Consider the following 9,756-nt stretch of genomic DNA (forward strand, 5'->3'; position numbering starts at 1 on the left):
GTATTGTAGCTTAAAGACAATTACAACTACCTACAACTGACTAATATATGATTTTTTTTTTTCATTCAAAAAACTAGAATTTACTGAACCTGCTCTTTATTGAAATGTCAAGCTATCTTGTTCTTGTACCATATCAAATATATAAAAGTATCTAATTAACCAATGTCTCCTTTAATTTATTTTTGAATTACTTTTTATTTATATATTTACAAATGTCAAATATTATTTCATTTTAATGTTTTATTTTATTTTATTTTATTTTATTTTATTTTATTTTATTTTATTTTATTTTATTTTATTTATCGTTCTGCGTTGAGTGAAAACTGTGTTTCCCAGAAGCCCCTGGTTCCAGTCACGTGGTGAGTCTATATAACAGGGGGCGGTTCTTCCTGAATCAACCACGCTGCTTTCGGTTTGAAGGTGAATCTTCAGCTTCTGAGCAAAGACAACACTTCGTATTTCGTAAGTTTGCAGTTGTTCAACATCACTAAGGAACACGACATTAAACCGCTGTGTTTTAAAAACATTTATTCACTCTTGTAAAAACGCAGAGACACGTTTATTGAGCGTTTGTGTGTGTGTGTGACATGTGACAGCTAGCTGATCATAGCAGGCTTATGCAATACACACAGAAAACATCACTAGTCAACCATTCGGCACGTTTATAGAAAAAAATATATGCTTTAATGAGAAAGAAAGCAGTCTTTAGTAGTGTTGTGAACGAGATGATGTGAAGTGAATGTTTAGCAACAGGCTACATTAGCTGTCATGGACATTAATTTTACAACAAATACTGAATAAAGCCTTTATTTTAGGATTCTGACATGCCGATGATTTACTATCAAGATAATTTCTTCATTAGATTATATTAGAAACAGACTAGTTTGAAAAGAAAATGCTAAAATGAAATATTAGTGTTGTAACATTGTAGTTTACAAAATTATGAGAAGACAGTTCAGATATAGCCTTTGTTTTTAATCAACTCTTACTTTATACGGTGTATTAGGGCCACATTAAAATAAAATAAAAATCTATCCACTGTGTGATTAAAGTTGTCGTATTTTGAGAATAAAGTTGTAATTTTGAGAATAAAGTCGTGATGTGATTCGTCATAAAAAATGTACATTTATGAGAATAAATTTGTATCTTAATTAAATCATAATTTTGAGAATGAAGTCATAGCTTAATAAAATTGTAATTTTTTGAGATTAAAGTCATTTCAAAATTGAAGTCGTAAAATTTCATGAGTAAAGTTGTAATTTTCTGAGAATAATGTTCTTCTGAGAATGTGGAACATTTAGTGAGATTATATTTATCTTTGTTTCACACACAGTGAAATACTATCATCACCACTGTTCTCATTTTAAGGACTTTAAAGACACTTTGCGTTTGTTTGGACCAAAGAACCAAACTGATTTGGAGCTAATCCTCTTTTATTGTGGAGGAGGAAGTGGTTGACTTCAGGGCTATCGCTGTTAGTTGTGTTCACTTCAACAGGGAATTCTCAGCACTGTACCATTTGAAAAAGCAATGAAACTGTACGATTTCCCATTTCAAAAACTCCCCTGATCAGTTTCAGTGTTGTTCACATTTTTGTCACATTTTAGACTTCTGACTTCAAGCTAAACATGCTTAATGAGATTAATGAAGTTAATTATCATTTTATATGCTGAGATCACACAAGATTTTACGTGTGATTTGACGTCCAGCTACACTTGCTAAAGCTAACATTAGACCACCTGTTTTACCCATAGGTGGAAATGTGATATTGTCTCAAAACGTGTGGGTGAGAGACGAGTGTAGTCCGTGTTATACAGATATTTCCATTTCAGAAAGTTAACTCCGTCATGTCGCGTCGTCAGATTTTGCGTGAGAATTTGCGTTCCTCACAAGTTTACAAAGACAAATTGTTTTTCTTTAGTCTATATTCAGAGTCACGTTGCATTTTCTGCTTTAAATTTCCATTTCAGGAAGGGAATTACGTATTTTCCCTTTTGTTTTTCTACGTTCACGCAAAATCAGATGCCCTTTGTCTATGTTGTAATAGGTTAGCCGTTAGCGAATGTCAGGGTTTGAAATTAGGAACATATACTGTATATGGGGGCATTTCTGGCCCCCGTAGTCCAAAAAATGGGGCATTTTTAAAATGATTGGTGACCATGTCAACAAATTTAGTTATAAGTGTGTGTATATGTATGTGTGTATGTATATATATATATGTATATATATATATAACATCCCATAATCACATGTGGTTTGTGTTTAAACACGACTAGTTCATCTCTAACAGTGTGTGTGTTCCTGTTTGACCTGATTGAACCAGTTTAACCACTAACATTTAATTATAACCCCCCCCCCCCCCCCAAATAGAGGGAGCCAGAGGTTTCAGAGTCGGGCATGGCAGTAGTTGAATTTGTGCATTTTTTGATAAAGTCCGTCAAGCATTTTATGTTCCACAATAAAAAATATGAAACTATCTAATGAGCCAAACAACTTTTATTGCTTATCCAGACGATTGTGCAGACTTTCATTCATTCTTGACAGGTAGTGGTACACACACACACACACACACACACACACACACACACACACACACACACACACACACACACACACACACACACACACCCCTACCTCTCACCCAACACTATCCCGACACACACACACTCAGACACCAGCAGTTTTAATCCTAACAATAAATATGAAATAAAAATGAGAATAAAATCACTAGATTTATCTTGACAATCCTAAAGCTTTTTATTGGGAATGCATGTATGCATTTTATCGACTTTCCCAAATATCATGTAATTACTACGGAAGCGCATTAGGTCCAATTTTGATGGAGAAATATAGACAACGTTGAAGTCTAATGTTGAGATTAAAGTTGATAAAACAAGATTAAAGTCAAGATTTGAGAATAAACTTAGAATACAATGTCATGATAAAAGTCGAGGGTTTGCTAATAGTCACAATATTATATTTTGAGGTCATTTTCTAAATTTCCACTTTAATCTAGTTTTGTTTTGACTTTCATCGTGACGTTACATTTCAACTTAAATCTTGATCTGCCCAAAATTGTTTTCTCCGTTAAAATTGGCCCCAATCCACTTCCGTAAATTACCGACGTAATAAACCAACCATCAGATCATACCATTATATAACGCTTAAAAGGCATATACTTAAATTTAATTTTTTGAAGAACCGTCAACGAAAAACTGTCACAACTAAATAATGACAAGTCTGTTATTTATGTCTACACCAGCCCAACTAATGGAAAAATACATTGACCATGTATAATATATAAAGTAGGAGTGTGACGATACGGCGATATATAACAATATTTTTTCGCGCGGTCGATTATCGATATGCTCGCGCTATCGTTTTTTTTTTTTTCTTCAAAACCATCTCTGCTTTTTCACTAAAATGTGCAGGTACGTCTTCACATAAATGTTGTCACTGTTGAAGGAACCATATATTGTTTACTGGAATATTACACTATACTGGTGTCACTGGTGAGAAAGACCCTATTTATTGTTTACATAAAGCACTATTGGAGATACTTATTTGTTTACATTAGTATGTTGACACTTATTTACAGAAATGTTGCACTAAAATAGTGTCACTGTTCATAGGACACTTTTTCAATTTATTGTCTTTCAGAGATATAAAATAAAAATAGTATTTTTTCACTTAATGTTTTTTTCTTGTTATGTCATAGATTATTGTAGATTGATTTCTGACCAATATATCGATAATCGCAGTATTGTCATATCATGAGATAATCATTATCGTAAGCTGTGTATTGTGTATTGCGAGATACCCAGAGGTTCCCACCCCTAATATAAATATAATTCTATTTTTTAGAGTTTGAGGAGTGGGTGAACTGACCTTTCATACAGTTCATAAAAATGCCTCAGGGGTTTCCTTTATTCATTTATTGTATTCATTTTAAATGTATGTATTTCTGTGTGTATGTTGAACTCATATCTTGTTTTCTGTTTATAGTTTGTCGGTGAAAGATGTCTGAATTATCTGCTGCCAGCGTGGAGTCTCCTGTAGGGACAGAAAACACAGAGCAGAAGAAACCTCTGAGACCATGTTGTGCTTGTCCTGAGACTAAGAAGGTTAGGGATGCTTGGTGAGTAGATGGCCTTAGAGGAACTCACGCACTCATGCTTTAATGTAGATTATAAAGTGATTATTATGTGTGTTCTCTCACAGCATCATTGAGAAAGGAGAAGAAAGCTGCTCAGAGCTGATTGAGGCTCATAAAGACTGTATGAGGGCTCTGGGATTCAAGATTTAGCTCCTCCTCCTTGTGTGTGTTTGTGTTTGGTAAGTAGATGGACATGATGTTGGTGTGTAAAAGCAGAATTATTTTATTAAAATAACATAATCAGGATTAGGAGCAGCAGCTAAAAGTCATATCGACCTCTAATGGGCCGGATCAAAAAATAAGTATTTTAAATGTTTTTGTGAAGGAAAAAAAGCTCAAATTCAAACCAATTCCTGAAAGTTGAGCAATAAGCCAAATCAGCATTATCAGTACGCATGCGCGATTCCCGGGTCAATATATCCGGGTCAGAGTTCACGACTGCCCAGCGTGTCAACAAAGCCCCTGTCTAGCGGAACAACCGGCTACTTATACGGACTTTTAGGCATTTACTTTGCTTAAGGTCGTTTTAAGGCAATATGCCAGGGTCCCATTGTTCAGTGCGTGGCTGTTCCAACGGTACACGTGGGCTTAATACGTGGATGAAAGAGTTTTGCCCCGTTCATGAGTGCAATAAAGGAACCTCACGATGTACAGTATATGCGACCCGCCATACGTACTCATCCCATTTCCTACTGAAAGAAAAGATTCAGAACGTCGTGCCGAATGGATTAAATCAGTAAGTTTGACATATACTGTACTACATTAAAGCTAACTAGTAAACTAGTATATAAATATTATATTGTGGTGTACATGTTAGAGAGGTGTCTCTCACCCAGCAGGTTTCGGGGGTTTGTTGGCGTCCTTTTCTTTCTCGCCACAATATGCCCGATCCCCCCAGGATCAACTGTCAACATCGATCTCGAGCAGAAATTTATAATCAAGGTTGACAGCCTCTCGTTCCTGCTGTTTTGTCAAAACTATAGGCGCTTTTTGAAATGACAATGCCCAAGCGAGGGCCACCAGTTCTTTCTTCCTCTTCCCAGTAACGTGTCCACGTCTCTTACAATATTCTTTTAAAACATCCACTTTACAACGCTCAAAATATTCAATATCTTTGTCAGACTCGGCCATGTTTACGTTTTATGATGCGAGCTAGGCGGGAGCTGGGTAGTCCTGCCCTTTGACCCGGACCAGCATGCTTTGCGCTCAGCGAGATGCCGAATCCGCTTATTGGTCAAACTTCCTTGACGTTGCAACAAAATGTCTGGAAATTTTCAAAGTAATTTGCCAGAATTCTGTGCAATAATTTGCAGGAATTTTCCAGGTTTTTGAAAATAATTGTAATTTAACCTCTTCAACAACAATGGACCCGCCGGTGGGGGCAGCTCTAGCTTCTGTGAATCTCACGGTTCTAAATGTTGTAAAGAATGAATGAATGAATAATTCTATACGTCTCCTAAGAAACTCAGCTACAACCTGACATTCTGAACAAAAGACCACAGCACACACACACCAGGCCATATGCTCACACAGGGAACAGTCGACAACTCGGCAAACTGCCTTTTTCCACTGCTGTCAGTCACAAAATTAAGAGTTTTAAAACAAGAGCCTACGTGAAACTACAGGTCGAGCTGAATCCTGAATAAAAAATGTTTATTTCAAGCCAAATTGCAAAAAGTCTAATAATGATTGGAATCAATTCGACTGACATATTAGTTACACACTTGTTTCTAAACTTGTAGAAAACTTTAACACAGTTGTGGTAAAGTGGGCTTCCACCTGAACTTTTTTGTACAAAAACTTGCGTATCTTTGACCTAATGTTTAATATTATTCCTAAACTTGCTACAGTTGATTTTCATACATTAGTTCAATTGTTTCTGCTTTGATATCCTTCCCTAATGAGAATTGGCTTCATATTGGATGTACATCTCTGGTTCTTTTTGGGCAGACCACATATTTCTGTATTTAAAACATGATTTATTGTCACTGAGTATCATATATTTCCAAAATTTCACATCATCTGTAGCCACTATGGGCCCTGCTTCAATCTGAACAAAATTTAGCCATGTTGTTCAGATGTTTACTGTACGCAAAGGGAACCGTGGCAAGATTTATTACAAAAAATAACGTCGGGGGTGAAAGTAACTAGTAACTTAAGTACTATTTAATGGAAGTACTTTTTACTTGTACATGAGTATTTTATTTATGACTTACTTGTACTTTAGTAACAGTGCTCGTACTTGAGTAGGATTTATCAGTACTTTTTACACCTCTGTGTGTGTGTAGTAAATGTGGCCATAACCAGCCTGAATGTGCGATGGAACGTCGTTTGTTCCAGGGGCCAAAATTACCGACAAGTTAACAACTTATTATTCTCTGGAGTTGAACGCTGTTCATGGCATTGGAGCCTACAGACACGCACAGACACGCACAGACACGCACAGACACGCACAGACACGCACAGACACGCACAGACACGCACAGACACGCACAGACACGCACAGACACGCACAGACACGCACAGACACGCACAGACACGCACAGACACGCACAGACTGGGCTAATGCTAACCACGGCTTATAAGGAATAGACCAAGTGAAAAGAACACATCTTACTGTCATAAAGCCACAGAGAGCCATCGATTTGTTTATGGTCAGATTTAATACTTGTATGGAAGGATAAAAACTAACATGTCACATGTGTGAAATAAATATTAGCATAAATAATAATGTCACTATTCATTTGTCCCAACTTGTGAAACGCAATATTTTCTAATTATATTTCAAGTGTTCACAGACAAAGCTGGTCCCATTTGACTAATGTAACTATTGAGATTATTACACCTAAATATCCTGAATGATTAAATCATCAGCTTGATTTAATTATAGGAAATCAGTTATTTATAAACCATAACTTTATGTAACTCATTATCAGATCAATGAAACAAGACTCGGCAGCAGTAAAAACACTAATGGAGTTATTTGTGCTTTTTTTTTTTTTTTTTTTAAGAAAATGATTTCATTTCAAGTGAGGAAATAAATTATTTACGTACAATAACACTAATAGTGACGCACATGCACTAATATATTCAATAAATTATCAGCTCATGAGCTCTTTGAGTGTCTAATGTTAATGTATTCAGATGTGTTTGTGTTTGTAAGGAACCTGTTTACACTTTAAGTTGGGAATTGTTTTTCATTTATTTATTGTGATGTTTATTGTTATTGTGATAAATACCAGGAATTTTCAGGATAATTTTTTTTAGTCCATATCGTTAATTCCTACCAACCTGTCATTGGCCGATCCCGTTAGATCTCTGAACTAAGCAGGTCTGGTCCTGGTTAGTAGGTGATGGAGACCACTGAGAATTCCAGGGGCCACAGTGGGGGACAGTCACCTCAGTGGTATCTGTCATTGTGTCCTTGGGCAAGGCACTTCACCCACATTGCCTGGTATGAGTGTAGTGTGTGAGTGAGTGTTGGTGGTGGTGGGAGGGGCTGATGGCGCACTATGGCAGCCTTGCTTCTGTCAGTCTGCTGTGGCTACAATAGTAGCTTTCCACCACTAAGTGTGGAGTGAAAGAATAATGCCTTCATTCTGTAAAGCGACAGTGTCCAAAAAAGTGTTATATAAAATTGATTTATTATGTTGTAATGTGTCGTAAATGTTGTAATGTGTGTTTTCTTGCAGTGTGCTGTTCCTGTGAAGAAGAGGAGCGACGGCTCTTCTCCTCCTGTTTATACGTTCACTGGAAGCTCAATGTTGTGAAGAGGATTCATCGTCTTTTCTTTTTGTTTCTGTAGAATTTAAATAATGTGACCATCTTAAATCAGATTAAAGTCTATGCAGTAACATTGTTATCTCCTGTGTGTGTGTGTGTGTGTGTGTGTTCCTCTCTTTAATAAGTGGCTGCTCTGTCGTTCTGTACCCCAGTGAAAGCGTGTTCTCTCTCTCTCCACAGCTGCTCGTCCTGGTATGTACTCGTGTTTAAAAATAACTCCCGACCCTGCAAAGTCAATAGTTGGCATATCTGCGTTCTTTACTGCTTCACCGTGTCGCCGTCACTGAAGTAAGCGACCAACACTTTCACACGTTTGGAAAGGCCAGCGCTGCAGTCCACTGCTACACACACACAGTAGATAACAATGTTACTACACACACACACACGCGCCACAGAAGATAACAATGTTACTACACACACACCTTTCATGGTTTTAATTACCCATGGCATTTGATTCAAAGTGCGAAGTTCAGAAATAACTTTGACATTTTCAAGTATGATTGGAATTATGGAAAATCCATCCATTTTCACGAGTTACAGTCGAGCAAAGGTGATCAATTACAGCAAGTGTTTGATCCATAAATTAACCTCAATGTCATTTATTACATTTTTGTCAAATTTTTGTATTTTAATCTACATTTATTTGTGTAGCGATAAATACAACACAGGCCTTTCACTGCACTGGTTTTTTTTAGAACATTAAAAACTAGACAATGGAGGACTTCATCAGTGGCTCCCAAACCACTAATCCAAGGGTCACTAACACATGAAAGCATTTAGAATAATGACCAATCTGAGCATTAAGACAATAAAATAACAAGGGTTTGAGTTTTGAGTATTTTTTTTTTCATGCTTTTTCTGATTTTTTTCATTTTTTGTTGTAATTTTTTTATTTTTTAGATTTAGTGTATTAGTTTTGGGGGTCACATGAAACTTGATCAACAAGCACCAGTTGTGCCCATCTCAGGTGTAAAACATCCCAACACTAAAACTGAAAATCTTTGTGAAATGGAGGTTGTTGGAGGATTCCGTGTTGCCAAAGTGAACTCCAACACTAACCTCTTTATCTGCAGGCTTTCTAACCAATAGAAAAGGCAGAGAAGATCATTCAACTCATAAGATCTCAAACTGTGGTCCAGGGACACGTACAAGGCCTGTAAATGCTTTCTGACAGCATTGCTGCACAGATCAACGGTTTGTTTCCTTCTATAACAAATGAACATTTGTTAGATTTCTGAGGAACCGTCTTTGTTTCAGTGAATCTTCAGTACATTCCACCCACTTGTTTCAAAAAAAGCTTAAATGCTTCCCAACTGTTTCTTAATATTTACATTACATACTGTAAATTTGTTTGATTGGATGAATTCTTGAGGTATGGACAATTTAGTGAAAATGTTTTTCTGATGCAATGTTTTTGAATTTTTTTATGTCACTAGTGAAAACCTAATGAACAATACATGATTATAAGACAGACGAGCTACAATGGTTTTCAATATTGGTGAGAGGTAAATGAAGCCAAAGTCGGGGTTCAAAATAAGCATTAAGAGAAATAGTTTTATGTCCCAAGAAAGATTAATCTTTATACTATAAAATAAAACCAAGGTCAGTTATGGGTCAATGAAAAAAGTAAAAAAAAACTTTTTTTTGGATTTCTAGAGCGTATCACCCAAGACCAGTGCTTATATGTGACTAATCATTAGTGATGTGAACAGTCTATGTTCATAGCTCTAAGCTGATCACATTACAGGGAGCTGAGACATATGCTAAGTAGTTTACTGAAGACCCAAACATGTTCCAGACCCAAACACCAACAAACT

General features: G+C 36.4%; 1 protein-coding gene across 1 annotated transcript; it reads left to right on the forward strand.

Moving 5' to 3' along the window:
- Positions 1-351: 351 nt before the first annotated feature.
- cox17 (cytochrome c oxidase copper chaperone COX17) lies at positions 352-8,018 on the forward strand. The gene is made up of 4 exons (XM_028436487.1): positions 352-462; positions 4,006-4,138; positions 4,222-4,335; positions 7,849-8,018. Exons 2-3 carry the CDS (start codon positions 4,020-4,022, stop codon positions 4,304-4,306), a joined length of 204 nt encoding a protein of 67 aa, XP_028292288.1. The 5' UTR covers positions 352-462; positions 4,006-4,019; the 3' UTR covers positions 4,307-4,335; positions 7,849-8,018.
- Positions 8,019-9,756: the final 1,738 nt, after the last annotated feature.

Source organism: Gouania willdenowi, chromosome 21, assembly GCF_900634775.1.
Source record: "Gouania willdenowi chromosome 21, fGouWil2.1, whole genome shotgun sequence".
In the NCBI taxonomy this organism is placed as follows: domain Eukaryota; kingdom Metazoa; phylum Chordata; class Actinopteri; order Blenniiformes; family Gobiesocidae; genus Gouania; species Gouania willdenowi.

What these genes read in the sequence shown, in the direction of transcription:
- cox17 (XM_028436487.1), top strand. Translation starts at nt 4,020, where the DNA reads ATGTCTGAATTATCTGCTGCCAGCGTGGAGTCTCCTGTAGGGACAGAA. An exon ending in AAGAAGGTTAGGGATGCTTG is followed by an intron (nt 4,139 to 4,221) that starts GTGAGTAGATGG and finishes GTTCTCTCACAG; the next exon opens with CATCATTGAGAAAGGAGAAG.